The 25,567-nt window shown below is 52.5% G+C and overlaps 2 protein-coding genes across 2 annotated transcripts; one reads left to right on the top strand and one right to left on the bottom strand.

Moving 5' to 3' along the window:
- The first annotated feature begins 1,686 nt into the window (after positions 1-1,686).
- IGSF22 (immunoglobulin superfamily member 22) lies at positions 1,687-19,867 on the top strand. The gene is given in 24 exon segments (XM_087821771.1): positions 1,687-1,861; positions 3,867-4,001; positions 4,238-4,374; positions 5,548-5,647; positions 5,730-5,769; positions 5,977-6,151; positions 7,056-7,169; positions 7,694-7,856; positions 8,498-8,770; positions 9,688-9,798; positions 9,801-9,971; positions 10,678-10,802; positions 10,889-11,030; positions 11,127-11,447; positions 12,478-12,783; positions 13,768-13,941; positions 14,356-14,484; positions 15,144-15,440; positions 15,832-15,920; positions 16,132-16,264; positions 16,267-16,323; positions 16,979-17,269; positions 18,062-18,391; positions 19,654-19,867. Coding segments are annotated over 24 exon segments (3,993 nt in total). The 5' UTR covers positions 1,687-1,752; the 3' UTR covers positions 19,725-19,867.
- Positions 19,868-20,942: 1,075 nt separating this feature from the next.
- TMEM86A (transmembrane protein 86A) lies at positions 20,943-25,319 on the bottom strand. The gene is made up of 3 exons (XM_087822332.1): positions 25,295-25,319; positions 22,900-23,164; positions 20,943-22,541 (listed from the first exon to the last, which is right to left on the bottom strand). Exons 1-3 carry the CDS (start codon positions 25,313-25,315, stop codon positions 22,105-22,107), a joined length of 723 nt encoding a protein of 240 aa, XP_087678458.1. The 5' UTR covers positions 25,316-25,319; the 3' UTR covers positions 20,943-22,104.
- Positions 25,320-25,567: the final 248 nt, after the last annotated feature.

Below are 25,567 nucleotides of genomic sequence, written 5' to 3'. Positions count from 1 at the left end.
GGTGGCCCTTCAAGGCCACTCAGGCTGTGCAGACACCATACATAGATGAATGGTGGCCCCTGGGTTTGTGCAAAATGGCAGACCACCTTGACCTTCCCATTGGACTGTGCACACACATACACACACACACACACACACACACACACACACACACTACCCTGAGCCCCTCAACTCAGAGCTCCCATCCAGCAGCAGTGAGAAGCAAAACCTCTGCCACAAAGGAACAGGTGAAGTACCCTTGGACCACCCTCAGCTCCCCCGCCTGCCCATGCCCAGCATTTCTCCAGCCTTAGCTCCATCCTCACATCCCCTACCCCCACCCCACCCCCAAAGCAGTGTGTCAAATAGCTGGGGCATCTGCAGAACCTGAGTAAGGGATCGCCCCCAGGGGGCCAGGCATTTAAGGAACCAGTGACTCCTGGCAGGCTCACTGTTAAGGCAAAGGAAGAAGGAGACTGGCCAGTCTACAGCCCAGGCACTAGCTGCTCCTCCAAGACCGTGGACACAGCGTTTGAGGGTTAGGAGGTACTGGTTTCACGAAGGTAAGACTTCCCTTATCCCTCAAGAAGGGGCAGAGCCTGCTACCTTGTGAGGCCAGAGAGGGACAGCTGGGACAGAGGTGGTCTCCAAACCTAGAGGGAGAAACTGGACAAGCCGAGATACGTCATGGTGGGGCAGGGGATAAAGCTTAGCGTCGAACTGCCTAGCTCAGAACAGGGCTTTTGGAGTCCCCTGGAAGGGCGCTGGACTGGGAGTCAGGAGGACAGGTTCTATCTCTCAGGCATGAGTTTCCTCCTGTACAAAGCAGGGGTGTTAAAACTGCCATGCTGGTTAGATAAAAGATGGTAGGCACCTGATTCATCGAAATACTGCATAGCTGCTAACAAGAATGGGGAAATGATGAACTGGTAGGGAGAGGCCTCCAAATGTATGAAATGCAAAAGGAAGGGCTGAACAGTGTGTATGATAGGCTACCTCACATGTAAAAGGAAGTGAGGACAAAGACATTCGTATTTTCATGAAGGAGCCTAAAGACCACCCCTACTTACCTGTTGGGGGAGGGTCAGGAGATAGAGGGGCTCAAGAGTGGAAGGGAGCCTCTTCATAAAGATGTTTATATTGTTGTATTTTTTAACTATGTGATTAACTACCAATTCAAAAAAATATATGAGAAATAAAAACTCAGCCTCTGTCTTTACTACATCACAAACATAAGAGCTGGAGAAATGAGCTGTCATCTGTCTTAGCATTCCCCCAATGCCAGGGGTCCCCGGGGCCCAGAAAGAAAATCCACAGCTTCCTTCCAAGGCCAGCTCCAGTATGGCTTAGTCAAGAAGTTCTTCTTAGGTCTGACTTCATTCCTTCTGATGAAACCTGTCAGTAGGTATCCTCATTGTCTCTCTGGGCCTTACTTGGTTCCCTGGATAAACCTAAGCCCTACATGCTCTCCTCCCAGAACTTGGAATGGTTTGGGATTAACTCAGCGGAGGACCAGCCCATTGGGCCTTGTAACCAGGCTGGAAAAGTGAGATACAAAGGGGAGAAAACAGAGGCTTGTTGCCTCTCACCTGACACTTCTCACCCTCTCCTGTGCCCTGCCGTTGCCCCTTGTGTCCACCTGCCCCATCCCTTCACACTCACACACACACACACACCATCTCTGAAGCTCTCTCCTACTCCCTCCCTTCCTTGTCCTTCATGGCCTCATCCTCTCCCTGTCCTCCCAGGTGAGTGCCCACGCCTGCTGTCACCATGACAACCATTCACCACCAGCAGATGCATCAAGAGCACATGTCCACGGAGTTCTCCAGCTCCACCACCCACGTGCAGACCTTCTCCTAGACAACCAAGATCGTGGGAGGCAAGTAGAATGGGGGCGGGGGCATCAGGAAGAGGCAGCCTTTCTTCCTCCACATCCGCCCCCTGGGGGGCCTCGGTCTTTGTGACTACTGGGCCCCTCAAGAGCCCAAGATAACAAAGAGCAACCCTCTTCCAACCTGTGCTTTGATAAAGCTTCAGCTGGCCCTATGTTCACCCATAAATCAGCTCTCCAGGGAAAACAGCTTAGGAAAAATCAGTCACATGGTTGTGTGTGAGTGACTGATGAACTCTTGATCACTTGAGATCAGAGCCATAGGCAAACACACATGTACCTCCGATGGCAGAATTTCAACATCGAGGAAGTTATGGGGGTAGCTACCTTATCTACATATGAGTCATGCTGACCTTGCTCCACTTAAGAGATAGAAGACTTTGAGCTGCCAGTGGAGAGAGGGTGAACAGATAAACAAATGACCTAAGCTTCCAGGCTCTCAGCCCTTGGAGACCAGACCTGGGGGAGGGCAGATCCAAGGGAAAGCTAAGAAATGGTCTCAGAGCAGAACAGATTGTTTTAGTCATCTCTCTAGAGAAAAGTAATTAGAAGATAGCCAGGGTCCAGGATATTGAATCCCCGCCCTCCCAGTCATTGCCCCTCCCACAAAGTCCTGGAAAAGCCGTCCTTCAAAGTCCTCTGTGCAGAGACGTCAAAGCCAGATAAACATGCTATACCAAGCCCTCCTGGTCAGTGACGCAGAGCAAAGAGAAGACTGGGACTTGAGGCCAGAAGTGGCACGTTGGAGTGATGACAGCACTAATTCTCAGCGCTGGCTGCAGTTAGAGCCATCTTAGTGTGGGGGTGAGAGGGAGTGGAGTGAAAAACATAGCAATACCTGAGTCTCACCCAACTGTTAAACCAGGTGTTTGATTTTAAAACTCCCCAGAGATTCTAATGTGCAACCAGAATTTAAAACCACTGACCCACAGGGTCAGGGCAGGGAACATAAATGTGTGAAAAAGACTGAGGTGAATCAGAGAGGACATACCTTGTCTAAAGGGGCAGCCATGTTCACCTCCCACTGGTTGTTACCATATGGAAATACGAGAATCCAGAAATCTGAATTTTTATGTGAATCTCACAATTTTTAGATATAGGACTACTTTTTGTTTAAACACGGTAGAGGTCAAATAAAACACATGTTCAGGCCGGCACACTGCTTGTTCAAGACCTCTGACCGCTAGTTAACAGCAGGCCACAGGGCTTCTTAACACTTTTTTCTCTTCTCAGTTGTTCAGATTGGTGGGGATAATACAGGCACCTCCTTCACTGGGTCGTTATGAGGTTTAAACAAAACCTCTGAAATGTGTTTAGCATAGATCCTGACAAAGAAAGGGCTCCAAGATTCAGAGCAATTGTTATTAACTCACTAGCCAACAAGATTTTGTGTAGTGTAGTTTATATTGAAAAAAACAACTTTTTGTTTCCCATATATAAAATTATATTACCACCTTGAATATGCTCTTTCAAATAGTGAGATTCCCATAGGTAGTCCCACTGGACTGGGAATGTTTGCTGTCCCTCATTCAGGACTGTGGGTTCAGCATCCATGGCAATGAATGCTGAACCCACAGAAGGGAAGGGAGAGGGCCCACAGCAGAGGTCAGCCAAGCTGCTAGACCTCCCAAGCAGAGCAGGCCCAGCCTCTCCTGATGCTACTCAGGGACCAGGACTTCCAGGAGCCAAGCACAAGAGATCAAGAAATTCCCAAAAGAGAAGTCTCCTTTAAAAAAAGTTAGGACTCAGGGCTGTGGCCCAAAAGGGGTGATTAACCCATTGAGGGGTGGAAGAGAAGTTGGCTCCCCCTGGTGGTTGAAATTTTCCATAATACAATGACTCACCAACTCTAAGGGCCGCCTTTCTCCACCAAAGCCAGTCCTGCTGGCACTGGCCTAAAGTGTTCCACCATCCCCTCAAGAAAAGGCCAGTTCTCCAGTACTGGCCTGAGCTCCGCTTGGACCCCATTCTGACCTCTCACCTGCCACCACAGAGGAAGTCACAACAACAAAGTCCTCATCGAGCACTGTAGAGTTCTTCAATTTGGTGACTCGGAGTACCAACATCCCTGCGGGCGAGAGCGTCCCTGAGTTCGTGGAGAAGCCTCACCCAGTCACGGCACCTGAGGGTACTTAACCCCCCATCCCATGGGTCCCCATGCCCCTGGGTGCTTCTCTTTCTTTCCCATAGCCCCAGCCACCCCACTACCACCACCACGGTTCCTCAGTTCACAAACACTGGCAGAGCCAGGCCAAGTGTCCCTCTCCTGCTTGAGCTGGGGCAAGATCCCTGGGAGGAAGCAGGGAGGAGGCAGAAGGTGCAGCCTGGAGGCTGAGGCGACCATGCATCCCATGCCCACTGCAGGGGATAAAGCCGTGTTCCGAGCCCAGGTGCAAGGGAACCCCAAACCCAACATCTCCTGGAGGAGGGAAAGCGGCATCCCCGTCAAGGAGTCTACCAAGATATTCTACAACAGCGTTAACAAGGAGCACGTGCTGAAGGTGCGGGGCCTGAGTCAGAGATCCAGTTACCTATGAGCCAGAGGCAGGGACTCCCTCACTGGGGGAGCCTCGGGTCCTCTCAGCCACAAGACAGTCACAGCGAAACCCCAGAACTGGGAGATGGGAAAAGAGGCTGTCATTGCCCTAGAGGAGAGGCAGGATAGGAGAGTCCAGTGAGGAGCTGGGGCTTTCCCAGAGTGAGCAGGGGACCAAACTTAGGGGTAGGGTGAGGCAGAGCTAGAGCAAAGCCAGAATGAGGAGGGGGCTGTCACAAATGGAAAAGAAAGAGCGTTCAGAGGGTGGGTGAGCCTAAAGGAACTAGAGACCAAAGCTATGAGTGTGGCTGGAAAGGGGCAGGACCATAGTGAGTGGGGTGAAGCTGAGTTGAGGGATGGAGGGAGAGGCTGATCATAGAGTAGGAGTGAGGGTAGGGTTCCTGGGCTTTTCAGGGGAGCCTTCCAGAAGAGTCTTGCCAAGGGCTGATAATACTTAGGTCTAACCAGCTTCTTCAACCTCTGGTCTGGAACCAGAAGTTGAGGAAAAGGGGGGATGGGTCCCTAGGAGAACTAGACCTATAATTGGTCCTGCCCCAATTGGTCCTGCCCCCAACTTCCATTGTGAAAAGCAAAGAGCCTCCCTGCTCCTCCAGAAACCAAAGTTGGTTCCTTCTCCTCACAAAGACCCACTATGGACCCTCAGCCCCCCAGAGTTCCCTACTCACCACCCCTTGCACAAACTCTTTCACCCAGCAAGCCCTTTCTGAGAGCTCACTGGGATGTAAGTACCATGCTACAGGTACCAAGACAGCCTCATTCATCACTCTTTCCTCAGGGGCTCAGCCCGGGGCCTGGTGTGGAGGTGTAAATATATGGTAAAGAAAGGGGCACTCTGGCCCATTGCCAGAAACTGCAGATAAAATTACAACACAGAAGAAGTCCCTGTCTTCCAGGAGCTCACAGCCCAAGGGGAGAATCCAGTGCAGAATCAGGCTACAAGCACAGACACACTGACTGCTACCTGGTACCCCCAAATCATAGAGGCTGTTCAATCCTCCACACGTACACTCAACACTCAGCTCCTCCCTCAGCCCCCCAAATAGGCCCTCCCTTCCCACAGAAAGTCTCCTTATGGTCTCCTCCCCTGCCCTTTACTAATGGCCTGACTCTGATCCAGCTGGAGCCACTGACCTCGGATGACTCTGACAACTACAAGTGCATTGCAAGCAATGACCACGCAGATGCTATCTATACTGTGTCCTTGCTGGTGACAGAGGGTGAGCCAGTCCCATCCTCCTGGCCTTTCTTCTTAAGGACCAAACTCCCGCTATCTGACCTTCTCCATCTTTCTGTCCCCAGGTCAAGATAAAATGGATTTCAAAAAGATGTTGAAGAAGAGGTGAGGCTGGAAGGCTCCTCCACCCAGGGTGCTGACCCTGCACCCTCCAGGCTAGAGCTTCTCGAAGGCCTTTCAACAGGGCTTCGATTTAATGGCCTAGGCTCCAAGAATCCATGGAGTGGGGAGGAGTATCTCAAGGTTAGGAGAAGCTCTCTCTGTCTTCAGAGGGAGTTGCTGTGTCCAAACTTGGTACCTACCTCCTCCCAGGGCTCCTCCTGCTCCCAAGAAGCAGCAGAAGAAGGTAACAGATGAGAAAGAGATGCTGGAGATTTTGTCCAATGTACCCAAGAAGGACTTTGAGAAAGTCTGCATGGAGTACGGTTTCACTGACTTCCGGGGGCTGCTCAAGAAGCTCAAAGGGATGAAGAAAGTAGAGGTGGAGGTCAGTGCCCATCTGGGGGCAGGGGTCTGCAGGGTGGGCCTGGGTCCCACTGAAGGTGCTAGTGCCTGTGTGTCTCCTGGCCTGCACACACATACTCAAAGGCATGCTTTACAGCGAAAGCAGGAAAGGAACTCAAGTCACCTTCCTTCTGCCTCTCCTCTCTTCACCACTCCCTAATATACTTGCATGCACTTGGAGTCAGACGGACCTGGGCTCAAATCCCAGTTCTTCTGCCTTATTAACTGTGTGAACATGGGCGTCTCTCTGAACCTGTTTCCACACCTGCCAAATGAAAATTATACTTTCCTCTTTCATTTGTTTTTTGTTGTTGTTAATTCTCACCACAGGATATTTTGATTTTTTTTTTTTTTATAGACAGCGTGGAAGGGAGGGAGGGGGGAGGGGGAAAGAGAAACAGAGAGAGACACATCGATTGGTTACCTCCCACACACACCCCGACCTGGGCTGGGGATCAAACCTGCAACTCAGGTTCTTGCCCATGACCAGGAACTGAACCCATGACCCTTCCATGCACTGGCGGACACTCTAACCACTAAGCCACACCAGCCAGGGCCTCTTTCATTTGTTTTTGTGGTGTTGTTGTCATTCATTTACTCAACTAACTTGTCATTATTACTCATCTGCACTGGAACTAGAAAATCTATGGAATGGGTTCGGGTCCATAGTAACTACCCTGCAAGTGATGGCGCTTTTCTCATCCCCTAGCATATCTGTCTCCCTCTAAATCTTCCAATTGATCAGTGGCAGGAGGTAGGGGAAGCACAGCTACCTAATCAGTCTAGTCATTTCACCTCAGACCCTTGGGGGGCTCCTCCAGGGTTGGGGACACAGACTGGGTAGGCTTCAGGTGCCCCTGACACTGCCATTTTGTATAATCTCTCAGGCCATCCGGATTCTGAAGCTCCTAGAAGACATAGAGACCAAGATTGACACCACGGTGACCTTTGAGTGCATCATGGAGCTGAAGGACCCCAATACCAAGATGACATGGGTCAAGGTGGGGGAGCACCTAGTCAGGGCCCACCTAGCAATGTCATTTCCTCTCTGCACCCCTCCCTTCGCAGACCCTCTCATTATCCATCAGCCATGTCCTCTCTCCCATCCCATCAGGAGGACGCCTCCTGGTGTGGTAGAAACTGACTGGGAGCTGGGCTCTATTTTTAGCTGTTCTACAACTTTGCTATTTAATTTGAGACATTTTCGTTTCCTCTACACCTTGGTCTACCCATCTGAAAAGCCTGTATTAGATGGTCCTGAAGGTCACTGAAGACCTGTGCCTCTAAGAGAAAGCATCTAATGAACTCACACATATTAAGGTCTCAGCCTTAGGGAAAGCAGGGACTCTGGACCCCACTGAGACAGAGGATGAGGCTAGAGAGATCTTAGGGGCCTCTGGCTGTGTTTTCCGATCTTAGAGAGGTAGACCTGGCACCTACCAGCTCAGACTGGCCTTGGGGAATGGACGCCTCTGAAAATCTCCTAAACCACTTCATCAGCTTTTCTACCTGTTTCACGAGGCAGGATACTGAACCACTGAGGATCCAGTACTCCCTGGGAAAATATGGTGTGAAGCAGGTGGGCACCAAGTACATGCTGGTTATTACCAACGTGAATATGAACGACGCAGGCACCTACAGCCTATCCGTGGGCGACAAGCAGATGACTGCAGAGCTCAAAGTGTTGGGTATGAGTGTGGGCATCGGGCACAAAGAGGATATGTTCAGGGGGAGGAATAACCAAGGATGGGGTCCATGAGAATATGAAAGAGAGGACTATGGGGCTATGCAAGAAAGGACTGCATGGGGATGGGAGTTCATGTAGCAAGGAGACAAGTGGTGTAAGGGAGAGGACTATGAGATGATAAATGCCATTGGCCAGTGTAGTATAGTGGTTAAGAGCTTAGTCTCTAGAACTAGACTATTGGGGTTCAAATCCCAGCTTCTGTCACTTATGAGCTGTGAGATTGGGGCAAGTTATTTAACTTCTCTTTGCCTCAGTTTCCCCATCTGTAAAATGGGGAATAAAAGTAGAATCTACCTGTGTGGGAATTGGATGCATTAATATGTACACATTGCCTGGAATAGTGCCTGGCACTTATCTAAAACTACACAAGTGCTTTTTAAAATTGCCGTTACGATCACTGGGAAGGAGATGGTATGAACACCATGAAAGGGGACTCCAGGATTCTGAGCAGACTGAAAGGAAGGATACTTCCCCCAACTGTGGGCTATAGGAGGTCAATGACACCTGAGTCTCCTTCACTATCCCACTCCTAAGGAGAGACCAGGGCTGTAGTCCAATGACTGCCCCTCCTTTTTGCTGCAGATGAGCCACTGAAGTTCTTGGGAGAGATGAAGCCAGTGAAGGTGACAGGGCGCCAGGCGGCTGTATTTGAGATCCGCCTCTCCAAGAAAGTGCCCAACTTTGTGTGGAAGTTCAACGGGAAAGAGCTGAAGAGGGATGAAGAGTATGAAATCACAGTGTCCGAGGATGGTCTGACCCACACGCTTAAGATTAAGGATGCCAGACTCAGTGACAGCGGCGAGTTTTCTGCCGAGGTGGGGGACCTGGTACAGAAGGCCCAGCTCACTATTGACCATGAGTGATTGGGCCAGAGCTTGAGGGGTGGGCATTATGCCAGAGCAACCTCCATATGGGCAGTCACCCATCCATCCATCCACCCCACCCATCCACCCATCTCCTCTTTCCAAGGCCCTTTGATGGGTGCTAGAAAGAGAGAGGATTTGCCTCTCCACTAACTCCTAGTCTAGTGGGAGAGGCATTTGTGGAAATGGAATTAGAAGCTCTCAAGCAAGGGGTCAAGATACACTGGGGTCTTATTGCCAGCTGGGAAATCATGGGCCAAGAAATTATTAGCCTTTATGTCTCTAATATCATACATTACAGCATATCACTCTCGATTATTCACATTCTTGTAACTAGTTTGGAGAATTGCACATAATGGTGGGTACACTGAGAAGCATGTCACACACGTGAACCACACGTGCTTGACACACGTGACATGGAAGTATCATTACTGTGATGGAGGGAGACACAGAAGTTGTAGTAGCCCAAAGAAGAGGCGCCACCTGACAATGTCAAAAAGAATGGGATGAGGTGATGGCCAAGCTTTACCAAGAAGAACAAAAGTAGTTCAGCTTTCAGAGAAGGAAGGAGAGGACATCTCAGCAGAGGGAATAGCATGTGTAAAGGCCCAGGCACCAGAGAGACAATGCAATTATGGCTGGAGTTACAAGGGGCATTTATCCCATTTTACATATGAGGAAACTGAGATTCAGAGAATGAATGCATTACATACAGTAAGCTAGCAAATAAGGGGCAGAGCTGGGACTCTCCCTGCCAGGTGCCTTCATGGGTCACATGTTGCATGCAAACACACTCCGCGTCACAAGTCCCTGTGTTTTCTAGGGCCAAAAAGAGGAACAGAGAGAAGTAGCTGCAGAAAAGGATGTGTAGGAGATTGGGGGCAGGGCCAAGTGTTTATCTGTCTACAGGAATCCCCATCAAGTTTGTGAGCACCCTCAAGAATGTACGTGTGAAAGAGAGGAGCCGTGCTTGCCTTGAGTGTGAGCTGACATCCAAAAATGTGACGCTACGCTGGAAGAAGGAGGGCAGCTGCTGGAGCATGGCACCAAGTACAGCATGAGCCATGAGGGCAAGCGAGCAGAGCTGATCATTGAGGATGCACAGCTCAGTGATGGTGGCGAGTACACCGTGGTGACAATGCAGGATGGGGACCCCACTGAATACTGCAGTACTGCCGTGGTCACCGTGGAGGGTACACACCCACCCTGTCAGTCCCCATGACCCTAAGAGTTCCCTACCCTGGATGTGGATCAGCCCCCTTCCTGACTCCAACCCTCCCCCAGACCATGATCAGTTTCTACCTCCCCACTCTGTCCACCTCCATCTCCCAAATTCTGACCACCTCTGACCTCCCAGGCCCTGAACCTCCTAGATCCTGATCATCCCCATCTCTTGAACTCTATCCAAAATTTCTTGACTTCATCCATCCTTTACTTCCAGCTTCTGACGATCCCCAGCAACTGTGATCCTCCCACACCCCTTGACCCTGGCCAGCCCCTGCTCACTAGCCCCAACCATTCCCCACTGACCCTTACCACCCTCGATTCCCAATAACCCTGGGCATCCCATAGACCAGCAAAACCACAACTAAACATCCCACCTGCATTCCCACCATCTATTCCCCTTCTTTGACTGAGCATCCTAAGTCCCCACGGACCGTTCTCTATGATCGGCTACTCACCCACCCCCCCGCCCATTAGCCAGCTCCTAGTCTTCCTGGTTACCATTTCCCAATGCCACTGACTTTCCCTTAATCCCTCATCTACTTTCTCCAACCCCACACTGACCATTCCCCAATCGCCTATTGACCGTTTCCAAACCTCCCGCTCATCATAAATGATTTTGATGGGCGCAGCACACCTGCCCCGTCCCAAAGCCCCTGCTCCCTCTCTCCCCAGAGCGTCTGGCCACGATGAAGAGCGGGATGTCCGACGTGCATGCTGCCACTGGCAGCCCGGCCGAGCTGTGCGTAGTGCTTAACGACAAGAAGGTGGAGGGCGTGTGGCTGAAGGATGGCAAGGAGGTTGGAGCAGGGGTTCGGGAAGGCGACCCCGGAGGAAGGAGTTCAGTGGGCACACAGTTGCACTCATGCCCATCCCTCGCCCCCAGATCACGGACTTGCCAGGCGTGCAGATCGTGAAGCAGGGCGCAGTGCACAAGTTCATCTTCCCCAACATGGGCCCCGAGCACGAGGGCAAGTACACATTCCGGGCCAAGGGCGCGGAGAGCGAAGCCTCGCTTTTCATTGCAGGTAAGGTCCCCGCCCACCATGGACAGGCCTCAACCACGCCCACCCGCCCACGTGCTCGTGGCCCCTCTTCCACCCGTCTCCTCCCTGCTGGTCAAGCCTTCCCTGCCTCCCTGTCCTGCAGATCCCCCACCATCGACCCGTCTGTACTGGAGGCACTGGCCGCGCACCCCGTGACTGTGAAGGTGGGCCACACTGCGAACATCAAGGTGCCCTTCCGGGCAAAGCCACTTCCCAAGGTGATGTGGTACAAGGATGGGGTGGAGGTGACGGAGGAGGAACGCGTGTCCATGGAGTGCAGGGAAGACCAGGCGCTGCTCACCATCTCCAACTGCGTGCGGGAGGACAGCGGCCTTGTCCTGCTCAAGCTCAAGAATGACCACGGCTCAGCCACGGCCACTCTGCACCTCAGCGTGCTGGGTGAGGGCGGGCCCCTGGCTGGGCTGGGCTGGGCTGGGGGCACCTGCTGCCCAGTGCTCAGGGTAGAAGGCAGACTGGAGAGAGTTGAGTCGGGGTTGAGAACGGTACTGGAGTGCTGGCTATGCAGCCAGAAGCCCCATCTCCTAACTAGGAGGCCTTAGGCAAGTCAATTACCTTTCTAAGCCTCAGTTTCTCTGTGGAACAGGGTGATTTTTTTTTTAAAGTATCTATTTCAAGTGAATAGAGCATGCCACAGAGGGCATAGCACATAACAGACCTTCAAATGGTACTGAAGTATTGTTGCTGGCTTGGAGACAAGAACATGGTTGGGAGTATGGTGGCAACGAGGTAAAAGAGAGGTGGGGTTTTAGGGATGAAAGTGAGGATGGTTGGGAAGAGCAGTGGGGTTGGAAGTGAAACAGGGTGAGGGGATGCGAGATAGAGTTGAGGATAAAGTGAGACTGGGGGGGAAGATGGAATAAGGGTGGAAATGGGATTTGAAGTGAGAAGCAGGCCTAAGTGAACTCATATTCCACATGCAACACACACGTACCTTCGCCACCTCCTCCTGCATCTCCGTCAAGCTGGGGGGGGGGGAGTTTGGGTTTCGGTTCAGTCTAATAGCAATTAGCACCTCCTCTGTGTTCTCAGTCCTGAGGACACAGAGGTGAAGTATCCCCAGAAGGACAGAAGCTTGTAGACGTGATTATAACATAAGGCAGACTGTAATGCCGGAGGACACTGGAGTTCTGGGAGCTCAGAGAGGGGGAGATCTTATCTGGAAGGGGACAAGATGGGGATTTGCCAAGGTTCCTCAGGTCGTTAGTCCACCCACTCCTAGGCACACAGGAGTCTCGGGCGGGGGTGGGGGGAGAGGCAAGGATCAGTCTTTGGACACAGGGAAGGGTGGGGAACCCGGAAAGTTCAGAATCTAGCTATGTTCCAGGCTGGCTGGACTTCCGGTGAGTGGGATGAACCCCTCTGACCCTTTGCTTCAAAGCCCCATTCTGATGCCATCTTGTGTCCTCAGACCGCCCCAACCCCCCCCAGGGCCAAGTGGAGTTCCTGGAGCTCTCGGGTAATTGTGTGCACATGAAGTAGAAGGCCCCAAAGGACAATGGTGGGCAGCCTGTGACACAGTTCATAGTGGAACGGAGGGCAGTCGGCAAGAAGTCCTGGATTAAAATAGGCGAAGCAGACAGCAAAGTCACCAAGTTCTCCACCAACAAAGTGGAAGAGGGAAAAGCCTACCAGTTTCGCATCCTAGCTGTCAATTCGGAAGGAGTGAGCGACCCTCTGGAGACCATAGATGAAGTGTTCGCAGGAAATCCTATTGGTCAGTGAGATTGCCCCATGCTCAGTGGGGAATTCAGGGGTCAGGATGGGGGCCTTTAGCCAGTGAGGAATGCTGGTCTCTGGGGAATTTCACAGGGTCATTTCTCTAACCACCCCATGAGACAGACGGATTCCAGAGTGAGAGCCAAACATCCTGTGGGGCAGGAATTCTCAACTTTTTCCAGTCAGAGCGCATGTGTGTATATCCAAAACTGCACAATTCCAAGGACCTGACTCCACTTGTTTCTCCATTCCAGAAATCATCCCAAATCCAAGTGAGAGTGATGTTACTTTAGGGATAACCTTGAATCCATGCTCAGTTTTTAAACAAAACAAAACAAAACAAAACCCTTGACAACATCAGTATTTTAATTATGATTACTAATTAATTACCTGCTACACTCCTTCCAACTGATCTCCATGTCCCAATGTGTCAGGACAGTACATTAAGAACTGGGGCACCCTGGCCCATTAGCTCAGTTAGTTAGAGCAGCATCCTATGCAACAAGGTTGTGGGTTTGATGCCTGGACAGAGCACATACAAGAGTCAACCAATAAGTGCATAAATAAATGGAACAGTAAATCAATCTCTCTCTCTCTCTCTCTCAAAATCTATCAAATAAAATTTAAAAAGAACTGGGTATTGGGGGTGACACAGGTTGGAAGGTTTAAGTCAGTGATTCCCAATTTTGGCTGCACATTAGAATCACCTGAGGTCTTTTTTAAAATGCTGGGCCTCCACCCCAGTTCAATTAAATTAAACTATCTGGAGGTAGGACCTAGACACTAGTTATTGGTGGTGTGAGGTTTTTTTTGTGTATGTGTGTGGTTTTTTACATCCCACTTCATATTAATATGCACCCAGAGTTACGAATCATGGGTTTAAGTTGTTGTTTTTTAAGGAGGCAGCCAGAGGTCAGCATGGAGTAGGCAACTGTCTATATGCTCCCTCTTCTAACCTCTTCCCTCTCTCCATTCCCTATAGAGCCCCCTGGTCTTGCCTCTCAGCCTCAAGTGACTGATGTGACCAAAGAGACTGTGACTATCACATGGAATGCCCCCACTCAGGATGGGGGAGCCCCAGTGCTTGGCTACATTGTGGAATGAAGGAAGAAAGGCAGTAACCTGTGGGTGCCATTCAACAAAGACCCCATCCAGGGTGAGTTCCTGGTGACAGAGGCCCAGGAGGGACTAAGGGAGCCTTTGCTAGCTGGACCATGACCTCTGTTGCTCTGAACATACTCCCTCCCCTAACTCCTTTGGGGACTTTTTTTTATTTATTTCAGAGAGAGGAAGGGAGAGGGAGGGAGAGATAGAAACATCAATGATGAGAGAGTGTCATTGATCAGCTGCCTCCTGCATGGCCCCCACTGGGGATTGAGCCCACAACTCAGGCATGTGCCCTGACCAGGAATCAAACTGTGACCTTCTGGTTCATAGGTCGATGCTCAACCACTGAGACACACCTGCTGGGCTCCTTTGGGGATTTTAATATCATCCCACGACCCCCTCTTCCATGCTCTCTCAGCCTGTGGACCTTCTGGCCTCATGACCCCTCTAATTCCCATTTCAGGTACCAAGTGCACAGTGGATGGTCTCCTGGAGGATACTGAGTATGAATTCCGAGTTATAGCTGTGAATAAGGCAGGCCCTGGACATCCCAGTATGCCATCCAACTCAGTGGTGGCCAAAGACCCTGTCAGTGAGTTTGGGGCTGCCAGGCCCCAACACACAGTGGAATTCGCCCATTCACAGTAGAGAGAGGATTTCTCCTATGGGAAAGTCTGGGGTGAGGGGCACGGACAGGGTATCAAAGAGTCTTCAGTTTCTGGGAGGTGCCAGCCTGCTGGAGGGACAGAATTCAGACACATATGAAAGCCAGCAAATAAAGACTGAGAACCAGAGACAGTGAGGAGGCAGTTTGGAAAGAAGTTTTTTTATTAAACTTTGAGTATTTCTGGTATTAGGTGAGGTAGTAGAACATGGTTAAGGATGAGGTAGGGGTGCTAGGCAGATGGTTGGGAGGGTGCTGAGTTTAGGAGTTGGGGTGATGGTACTGCATGTGAATGGATATGGTGGAGGCAGATGGGTTAAAGGTTGGGGTTTTGAATATAAAGGGGTTGAATGTGTAGAATATGTTGAATTTGGAGGATACTGACTTCAAGGGTGAAAGTGTTAAGTCAGTGAGAGAATTGAATTCAGAGATTGTTGAGTGTGCAAGGTCAGGTTTTGAGGGTGTTGACTGTGGGAGTTGGAGACAGAAGCTGTGAAGTTAGGTTTCAAGGCTACTGAATGTGGGAACTGGCAGGGGGTCGAGTGGAGATGAGTTTGAGGGCTGACTGGATGTATGTTGGCCCCCAGAACCCCCAGGCCTGGTGCAGGGCCTGCACGTGTCTGATTCCTCCAACTCCAGTATCTCCCTGGCCTGGCGGGAGCCTGCAGAGGGAGACCCACCCTCTGGCTACATCCTGGAGATGCGGGCTGAAGACGCCAAAGAGTGGTCCAGGTGCACAAAGATCCCCATCTCGGGCACCTGCTACACGGTGAGGGGCCTCACTGAGAGGCAGAAATACTTCTTCCGAATCCGGGCTGTGAATGAAGCTGGGGTCGGGGAGCCTGTGGAGCTGGATGAGGGGGTCCGTGCCATGCCACCACCAGGTGAGAACACAGAGGGCTGGGGGGCTTACGCCCCAATATCCTGGGTTCCAAACCTTCTCCTCTGGTCCTCATTCCACAGGGGAAAATTGGGTCATGCTGGGATCAAGAAAAAGTCATCCATACTTGTGCCTGGACAGAGCCAGGGGTGACCCTAGGGGCTTCCCCACTAAAAAAGAAAAGAAAGAAACAAATAAGACACTGGACCTGCCCTCAAGGGTCTTAGAGGAAACAAATAAATGCTTCACAGTGATGCAGGGCTGTTAAATGTCTGTATGGCCTATAATGGGGACAGGAAGGAGGAGGGGTTGGGAAAGGCTTTGGAAGGGAGACTTAAAACTGAGTCTTCTGGAAAGAGAGGTTCATGCCTCAATCTCTGTCTCCTCCATCTCAGCTGCCCCTAAATTTGACCTCAGTGCCCGGCTGAAGAGTCACATGGTGGTTCGTGCTGGAACAGCCCTCTGCGTCCACGCTGCCTTCTCTGTGAGTCATTCCTGACCCTGGCCCCCGATGCCCACCACTTAACCAAGAGGCCTGCCATAGCTCATAGTCTCTGCCTCTGACTCTGCCCCTGACTCTGCCCCTCGCCAGCCTCCTGGCACTAGAGCCTGGCAGGAGACTCCTCAACAGAGGGGAGGGCCTGCCCCCAAATACCACCTGGGTGACCCCTGGTGCCATTTCCTGTCACCACCAGGGCTCACCACCACCCAACGTGATCTGGAAGAAAGATGGCATCCCCACCAAGGGCAGGGAAACCATCTCCAAGGGTAAAAACCACTCCCAGTTCCTCATCAACAGCACCAAGCGCTCCGACTCGGGGGTGTACCACACTTGCTCCAGAATGAGTTTGGAGAGGCACACTATGACATCCATGAACGAGTGGCAGGTATGACAGTGATGGAGGCCTTGGGGAACATCCCTGTACACTGTCCAAACCACAGTTCCCTCTGCTGCTGGAGTTCCTACCACTGTCAAGTCATGCCTTCAGGTAGCGAAGGCTTCTTTGGCAGCACAAAGTAAGATTTGACCAGCCTTCGCCTTAATGGGGAGGGTTGTTTCCATTTTTTCTCACTGTCCTGAAGCCCTAGGGGCCTTGAACTAGAACTGAGCCCTTGTTTCAGTCTCTGCAGTCATATCTGGTGAGCTTCAGGACATATGCAGAGTAGGTCTGGAAAAAAAGAGCAGAGAATGGGTGACAGGCAGGAGGAACAGACGAAGATGACCTCTTAGAAAGGGCTGGAAGCTTTAAATTAAGCCCTAAACCCCCACAGGATGAAGGGATGAACTTTTATTGAACAGTTACTACATGCCAGGCACTTTACCCAAATTTCTCTGATAGTTATTGTTAGCCCTACTTTGCAAAGGAGGAATTGGGTCTCAGAAAATATACGTAACTTGGTGATTCACAGGGCTAGTAAACAGGAGAGCTACACTTCAGAAACAGATCTTTCTGACTTCAAGGCACCAGCCACCTGAGACAAAGGGCTTGTCCAGTGACTAGGGTGGGGCAGGGTGGTTGATGGACCCTCTGACTGTTCCAGATTTTCCACGGCCACCCACAAACCTACAGCTGTTTGAGGAGGTTCCCAACACGGTGACTCTGAACTGGAACCACAGCCCCGACGTGCAGGAGGATGGGGAGGCCCACTACGTCATCTTGAAACGGGATGCCAGCACCACCACCTGGTTCACAGCAGCAGAGTGTGTCTTCAGCAACAAGTACACAGTGACAGGGCTGCTTCCTGGCAGGAAGTACTACTTCCGAGTGTTGGCCCGGAATGAAATCGGTGACAGCGACTCCAAGGACACTTGGCTCGTCAACAAGGACAAGAGTGAGTCAGGGTATTTGGGGGTTCAGGTTATGTCTGAGATCCCTGATGCTGGGGATGACATAAGGATTGCAAGGGGTACCCAGGATTTGAGGTAAAATCAGAGAACCATTGAGATAGGACGGAGAACATTGGGAAGCTGGGCCGAGAAGTAAAGGTGAGGAGGCCTAGGGGAGAAGCCACCTTTGGGGTACACTGAGGAGTGGGACTAAGGGGACAGGGGACCGTGGTGGGCCAGAGGAAGGGGCCGGGGTATAGTGCTGAGAGTGGTCCTCTCTGAGCCCAGGGGCTGAAGGCGGTGAGGACTGGGATGGATCTCCAAGGGGCAGGGAGTGGGCATGAAGTCCAGCAACTGTGGAAGGAAGGGGCGATTGGCGGGGATAGTGTCAGGAAATGTGAAACGCAGGGCTACGTGGGAGAGAGCTGAGACCATGGAGGCTAGGAGGACATTGAGGAAAGCTTCGAGGGGGGATTAAAAGCAGGATAACATCTCAGGTCTAGGAAGCTGGTGGCTGGACAGAGGTCTAGGACTCCAGAGTCTGGAAAAGCATACAACCCTGCAGACCTGGCTTAGGGTGAGAAACCCTAAAGTGGCAAAGGGGCGGGAGGGTGGTGGAAGGGGAACCTTAGGAACCAATAAAAAGTCAGTCCCCCGAGTTAGTGGTGTCTAGGAATCTAACCCAGGTCATGGGGAATTCCACAAGCTGGATCTCAAGGGCACCTTCTGAGCTCTAAGGTGGGGGTGATGGGTAGGGGCCTGGAGGTGCTCACCGCCTCTGTATCCCATCTGTGCAGTCGAGGACCTGAGCGCCAAGCTGAAGCCCTACGAGAAGAAGGACTGGCGCCACGCGCCACGCTTCCTGACTCCGCTCAAGCCGCACACGGTGCTGCGTGGCCAGGACTGCACCATGACCTGTGCCTTCCTTGGGAACCCCCGGCCCACAGTGACCCTCTGCAAGGGCAATGTTAACATCACAGCCAACTCCAAGTTCTGGTACAACTCCACCAGCGGTGTGTGCACAATTGTCATCCCCACCTGCACACTCAAGGACAGCGGCGAGTACAGTGTGCTAGTGGAGAACAAGCTGGGCAAGGACCACAGCAGCTGCACACTCACCATCTATGGTGAGAGTGCTGCGGGATCAGCCTGGGGTGGGGTGGGCATCTGGGGCAGACACACAAAATGGCGGTCTCGTGGGTGGTGACTCTTCATATGGCTGGCAACGTTTGGTATTTAATCTGCCACCAGGTGGTATAAACATTGGCCATAGTTGGTACCACTCTCCAACTTCAATGTCATTTGTTATGTGCCTGGCCCCTGCAGACCCTCAGCAGGCTGTAGTTTGCATCCCTTGGTAGGCCCAGACTTGCCTTGAAAAAGACACTGAACAGGCCTAAACCAGACTCACCAGTCACAGTCTCTCTGCAAGTGTCATGGAAGGAATCTTTATGTTACAAATTCTTGCAAGTGATTCAAGACTGAAAGCTCCTGGTCTAAGACAAGGGGGGGATGGGAGGCACGAATGAGGGGAAGATGAAGGGAACCTAGTGGAGGCCCTTGCTGTGCACATGTGCCACATTTGTTTGTGTGCACACAAGCTAGTAGCATGAGCTCTTCACAGCTACACAGCTAGTAGCATGAGCTCTCTAAATGCAAAGCTGACCTGCCTTGTTGCCTATTGCTGAACTCCCTCCTAGCCTTCCCATGATCCTCTTGATAAAATCCCGACCAACAAGGCTCCTCCCCGACCACAACTACTTCTCCAAGCTTCATTGGCTGCCACTCCCTGAACGCTCCATGGCATTCCATTGGTGTCCTTGGTCTCCATAGTTACAGACATTATTCATCCTGTTGTAGATGCCTTTCCTTGGGGAAAGGACTATGTCCTGTTGCTCTGTCTCTCAAGTCAGCTAAGTGTCTGGCACACTGAGGTGATGCCTTCAGAGTAGCTGCTGAACTGTGACAGAACTAGACCAGGGAAGGCACTGTGGCAGATATCTAGCTCTCATACCACAGCCAGAGAGATCCCTGACAACTCAATTCTTATTGTTAAGCACATGGGCTCAGGGCCCTGGCTCTACCACTGACCAGCCATGTGACCTTGACAAGCCAGTCTGAGCCTATTTTCCCATCTTCTTCTTAGGGTTGTTATGAGGTTTAAATGAGATAGTGCGTGGAAGTTCCTGGCACAATGCCTGGTAAATATTAAGTGCTAAATAATGGACAGCTCTTGGCTACACACTCAGCTGACCTCAGGAAACTGGAGCGGGGTCCCAGGCCGGGTCCGACCCTTGGTTCCTGCATAGTAACTATAAGTCCAGCAGTGTGGAGTTTCCCTTACCCCTGGCATCACTAAAACTAACAAATACTTGCTTTGTTCTTTCAGACAAAGATGACAAGTCAATTCTAGCATCAGTCACCGAGAGTCTGCAGAAGAAATCAAAGTACCTTATTTGAGCTCCAGCCCAGTCCAGGCATCAGGATGTTGTGAAGTGGTAGGACCTCTTGGCCTGTCTTCTGCAAGACCCCAGTGAGGGAAGCCCAGTTTGCTCTCTGGTGCTTGTCAATGTAAACATTCATTGAAGAGATGGGACAATAAATTGATCAAGCTCACCTTTTCCTATTCCTGAGGGTGGTGTACAGCTGGTATACAGCAGAAACCAAGGAGATGGGAGTAGAATGGGGATTCACACAACCCAGACTGCTGAGAGCCTGGTCCAAACCTACCCACATAGGGAGTGACCAGCGTCCTTTTGACTGGGCCTTTGCCTTCCCCTCCTCCATAGCCACACTGCACCCTCCCCCCACTCAGGGCATGGGTGGGAAGGTCATGCCAGATTCACCCTTCTTCCCATCCTGCTCCCTCTCATTTATTTATACCAGGTAGGTCTGTCATCAGAGGTCTAGGTTTGAAGGGATCTGGCGTCTTTAGTGTCCAGGGTTCCCAGTATTTGAGAACTAGAGCATCAGAGCTAGAAAGGATTTGTCATCCAGCTCTAGGTTTCAAACTTATGTTTTTGCAGTAGAATACTACCTTTAAAAAAACAAGGCGAGGGGTCTTTGACCCTCCCTCCTCTACTTACTCTTTTTCTATCTCCCACCAGAGATTTCTGTAAAAAACCTTTTTTGAAAACCACTGATTCATTCAACACCCACAAAGGACTTGAATCACCTTCTGTCATATCCCCACAACTGTAAAACCCCTCTACTAATGGCATTTTTAACACCACCCAAGGCTTCCCTTTCAAATTCTGGGTCAAAGCACTGCCCATTAGGATGCAAATGTCCCTGGAGTATAGGGGACACCTAATTCTGCCAGGGCTTCACATCAAAAGTATGAATCACCCAGTCTAACCACATTCCTCCCAGCTGTTCAACTCTAAGAAGAGAGGAGATGGTTGAAGGGAATCTGGATCATTTTGGAGCAGGCAGCAGGTCTGGGGTGGGCAGCAGCAGGACACTGGGTAACTAAGGATCACCAAAGGTGCTGGGCACCCATGCACAGGCAAGTGCATCAAGGACAAATCTGGACAGTAGCAAATATTACCCATCCCCCGTCCTCCTGAACTACATCCTCCCCATACACGTGGCCAGGGAAGTGAGACCCACTCCAACCAGCAGTGTTACCAGAGCCAGGGAGCCAGCCTGGCGCCAAGATGCACTGGCCAGTACTGTGACCCAGGCTGTGAGGACATCCAGGGCCCCTTGCTCCATGCCCCCACACCCTCCTCTCCAGGACAGGCATGTGCCACACAGACAGACAAGCAGGGCAGCTAAAGGCCCTTTGTTTTTATTTTTGTTTTTATTTTTATTTTTTCATATGAACAGTAAAGGATGGCGTTGTCCCATCCTTGCTCACCTTGCATTGAATGTGCCTCGGGTCTTATGGCCCTAGAGTGTCATTGGAGCCCCCCTCCTCTTGCTCCCAGTGGAGTAGTAGGGAGGAAAGAACTGGGGGCAGGGGTATTAGGGCTCCCAGCTTTCCAAGCCAGGCTCAGCATCCCTTCAGCAGCTCCCTGAGGCCTCTCCTTATAAGACTTTAACAGACAGCAGAACAGAGACAGATGGCAAAGAAAGACACAGGCTGGGAGACAGATTGTATACACACACACACACACACACACACACACATAGGCTGACCCCTTCCTTTGGCATGGTTCACCCTAGCCCTGGGGATAGGGTCTGAGGGTGATGATGTAGGTGGGGCCTGAGCTCTGGGCTGGCCTTTGAGAAAGATAGGACCAACTTGAATCCTTGATACCCCAAGCTCCCACCCAAAGAAGTCCCCTCTCTTGCCTACTTGGACAGACACCTTCCTACCCACCACATAGAGATTGAGATTGTTCAAGTAACAAGGATAGATGAGGGAAAGGGAGACTCCACCCCCATCTAATCTTCCCAACTAGGGACATTCAAAAGGGGCTTTAAGCCCTGGCACAGATTTCTCCCCTCCCCCTCAATTCTACATAGATCAGAAAGAGTGGGAATGGGTGAGCCAGACTCTTCCATCTAGTAGAAGTTGGGGGAAGGTCAAGAAGCTGAGCACCATCAGCCTCCAGAGGGGCTTTGACAATCCCAATGGGGTAGAGGTGGGGAAATGTCGACCTCTGGCTCCAGCAAGGAGCATCAGTCTGGCTCTTCTTCGTTCTCGGCATTGTCCTAGACCACTAGCTTTGTTAGAGAAATCCTTTCCTGCTCACCTCCTCAAACTTGTACATTTTTCAGGTGGCACATGATGCCTCAATCTGAAACTGCAGCCATCCTGAACCAGCTCTTGCAGGTTCCCAGGTTCTGGACCCCAGTCCCAGGAGAGGATGGGTGACCAGACCCTAGCCCCTCAGTTGGCCTTGCTCAGTCTGTGGTCTTCTGCTGGCTCCCGACTCTCAACAGCTGACAGGGCAATGAGCATCTGGGCAGCATAGTACGTGGACATGATGACTGCCCGCGAGTAGGGCACGGGAAAGCAGAACTTGTTGACGGCGATGGTCACATCTGAGATGATAAAGAGTACTGCACCACTGCCAGCCGCCAGCTCAGTCCAGCGCCAGGCTGCCCCGACCAGCCGCAGCCCTGCTATAGCCCGCCAGCCCATGAAGCTGATAAGGGCCACATAGGCTCCCACCAAGTAGGTGAAGGCACCTGAGAGGCCCGGGTAGAGGAAGGCATAGAACAGGCACGAAAGCACTGCCATCACCAGACCTGTCCGAAGAGCCAATGGCCGCATGCCAAAGGCCGAGGCGTAGAGCATGTGCGTCACGGCAAACATCAGTAGACCTGGGAGTGAGAGAACGAGGGGCTGCTGAGGGCAGGCTCAGATGAGTGATGAGTAACAGGGGCTGGGGGAGGGAGTGGAGTGTTTGGGATAACCCAAGAGCTTTGTTTTGGGAGAAACAGGGGTGGGAAGAAATCCACAAAGGTAAAGACCTCCCGCCCCCAACTCCCCTGAGGAACTCCAGAACTGATGACCAGATCACCAGAAGGTCATCCTCCAACAGGGACCCCACAATTACTGGTCTTAGAACCCCTCAGATTCCCCATATTCTTGTTCCAAAGCTCCCAAATCCTTGGCTCCCTAGAACTCTCTGGCCCCCAACCCCAGGATTCCACCCAGGTAGCTACTGCAGCAACTGACCGTGCACAAAGTAGCCCTGGTCCTGCCAGATGAGGAAGGCATCACCTAGGGTAGAGAAGACGAGCCCCACAAAGATGCGGGTGGCACTGGGGTGGGCCAGCAGGAATCCTAGGCCATGGGCCAGAAGGAAGAGCCAGAGGCAGAAGACGGGCAGGCACTTGATGAGGGCGCTGACCCACGATGGGCTGGACGAGGGCAGCCAGAGCACAAAATACACACAGGTGGCCTTGAAGAAGGGCACCAGCTTGGGTCCCTCACTCTTCACCTGGAGGATACAGGACAAGGGCAGTACTCAGAGCTTGGGAGTTCAGAGGACCATAGGAGAGCTCAGAGCCAGCACCTTCAGCCCAGACATTCGCCCCAGAGACAGGCCCACCTCCCAACTGCGGAGGACTGACACACAGAAATCAGTTTGGCCTGCCCCAACCAGCCAGCAGATGTGAACAAGCCCATCGCTGCCCTGAGGCTTAATTCATTAGGCAGGGGAAGGGCTCCACCATTCCTGCTGGCCATATCCATTCTTGACCCGGGGGCAGGACCAGAATGGTCATTCACTAGGCAGAAAACAGATCTTGAGACAATGTCCTCTCCTAAGCCCAAATGCTTCTCCCTTCCTGCCAGCCTCCTTGTCCCTCCCCAAAGCCCCTTTAGCCCCCCCTCTGCCAGCCTCAGCCCCAGCTGTCTGAATGGAGTATAGTCAGCAGGAAACCAGAGAGACGCCACAACTGGTCAACTCGTGATCCTCAGCAGCGGGCCAGGGCACAGGCTTAGGGCCCTAGCAACACCAGGTGAGTGCCAGGAATGCATGAGGTGGTGTGTTGCCAATCACCTCAGGCTCCACAGGCTCTCTCCTCAGCCAGTCTGCTACTCAGCCTCCACTCCTACTGCTCCAGCGTAAAGGTAACCGTCATGGGCAATGAGAGGAACTAGGGATACTGGGTAGCGAAATGGTCCCATGAGTTGGGAGCAAAACTGTCCCCAAAACACCAGCAATTTCAGCGACCTGAGGGTTGGAGGGGGGTATCAGTCTCATTTCCCAGAGAACAAGAGCAACTCAAGGCACATCAGAGAGAGAGGCAGGAAGGGGTGGGGGTTCTCTTCCCAGCTTTTGATCTGAAGCCAGCAGACGGGCTGGGAGGAGATGGGGAATTAAGAGGGGGAAGTTAGAGCAGCTGACCTGGTCTCAGCCCCAGTAGGGAGGGAGGGCAGCTAAAAAAAGGTTGTGTCCAAGGTCACTGCAGGCACTCTCCAAGCTGAGGGAGGGGAGCTGCTGCAGATATTCTGAATATGTGATCCCCTGAAACTCCTTTCCTTGGGCTTCTGGTACAATGTGTCTAAGAGCTATTCAGAGCAGCTGAGGTGCCCTGTACACCCACACTCTGCCCAGAGTGATTGTGCCTCTGTCTGGGTGAGCTGTCCAGCACAGGGCTCAGGGAACAGTTTCCCAGACCACCAGTTACCTGGGGACTGATCACACTGTGATGAAGGAGGTTGGGAAGAGGAAGATGGGTGGGTTAAGGATCTAAGCCTGCCCTTACTCTGCCAGGGTGACAGCAGGAAGAACAGATGACTAAGTCCCTTCCTCTGGAGATGCCCCCATCCATCCAGGCAGGGCAGGGCAGGGCAGGGCAGGGCACCGGCAGAGGAGGAGACTGAAGGAGATAGATGAACAGCTCCCACAGTCCCCAGATCTCCCCAGCATCCACCTGCCAGGCCTCGGAAGCATCAGCATCAACGTCTGCTCCATACCCCTCCCGCAGCCCCATATTTCCTAGGAGAAGTAGGCAATAGTAGCTGGAGAGACTTTGACAGCCATAAAGAACCCAGCATTAGAGGAAATTTGGGGAAAAGGTTAGTGTCAATAGAGAGTGACCCCTCTTCCTGCGGCGTGTTATCAATGATGCTTAGACTCAGGGGCGTCCGCTCCCCGGTCCCAGACTTGTTTATAAAATGAGGAAGGGGAGGGAACAGATTCGGGACAGGATTCCCAGGAGGACCCAGTCACCCTCCTGCCCTCCCTCGCCCTCTCCCACGCCTCCCTGTCGTCTGCCCACGCAGAGCCCGGCAGCGAGCTCCAGCACCCTTCCCGGCTCCAGCAGCAATCCCGCAGACCCGCGCCAGACACACAGAAATCAACAAAGTCACGCTTCCGAGTCACGTGCCCACGGCGTCCCTCCCCGCCGCGGGAGGGCGGGGGGCGCGCGGAGGAAGGGCGCCATGGGTGTGGGGAGCCGGGAGGCCCGGACAGCGGCCGCCTCCAGCCCAGGGCCGCCGCCGCCGCGGGACCCCGGCGCTGCCTCGGCCGCCGGTGGCTGGGCCGGCCGCAGGGCAGTCGCCAGGCCGGGGGGCTCCAGCCGCGCGGAACGCAGGCTGGCTCGCCCGCGCGTTCACTCACCACGGTGACGGGGGACACCATGGCGGGGTCGGGACGCGCCTGCGACCAGGTGAGAGAGCGACCAGATAACCAGGCCCGGGGTGACGGACAATACCTCCCGCGCTCCCGGCGCCGGGGGTTCTATCTGCGATCCCCGCTGCGTCACCGCGGACCGAGCCAATGAGGTGGCCGGAGGGGGGCAGGGCCAGGCTGGAAACGCCGAGCGGGCGCCGGGGGCTTTTGCTCCCCGGAGGGGGAGGGGGCACGCGGGGCCTCCAGGGAAAGCAATGCCAG

This window comes from Miniopterus natalensis, chromosome 11 (genome assembly GCF_054644295.1).
Source record: "Miniopterus natalensis isolate mMinNat1 chromosome 11, mMinNat1.hap1, whole genome shotgun sequence".
Classification (NCBI taxonomy): domain Eukaryota; kingdom Metazoa; phylum Chordata; class Mammalia; order Chiroptera; family Miniopteridae; genus Miniopterus; species Miniopterus natalensis.
This window is presented reverse-complemented; position numbering and strand designations above follow the sequence as displayed.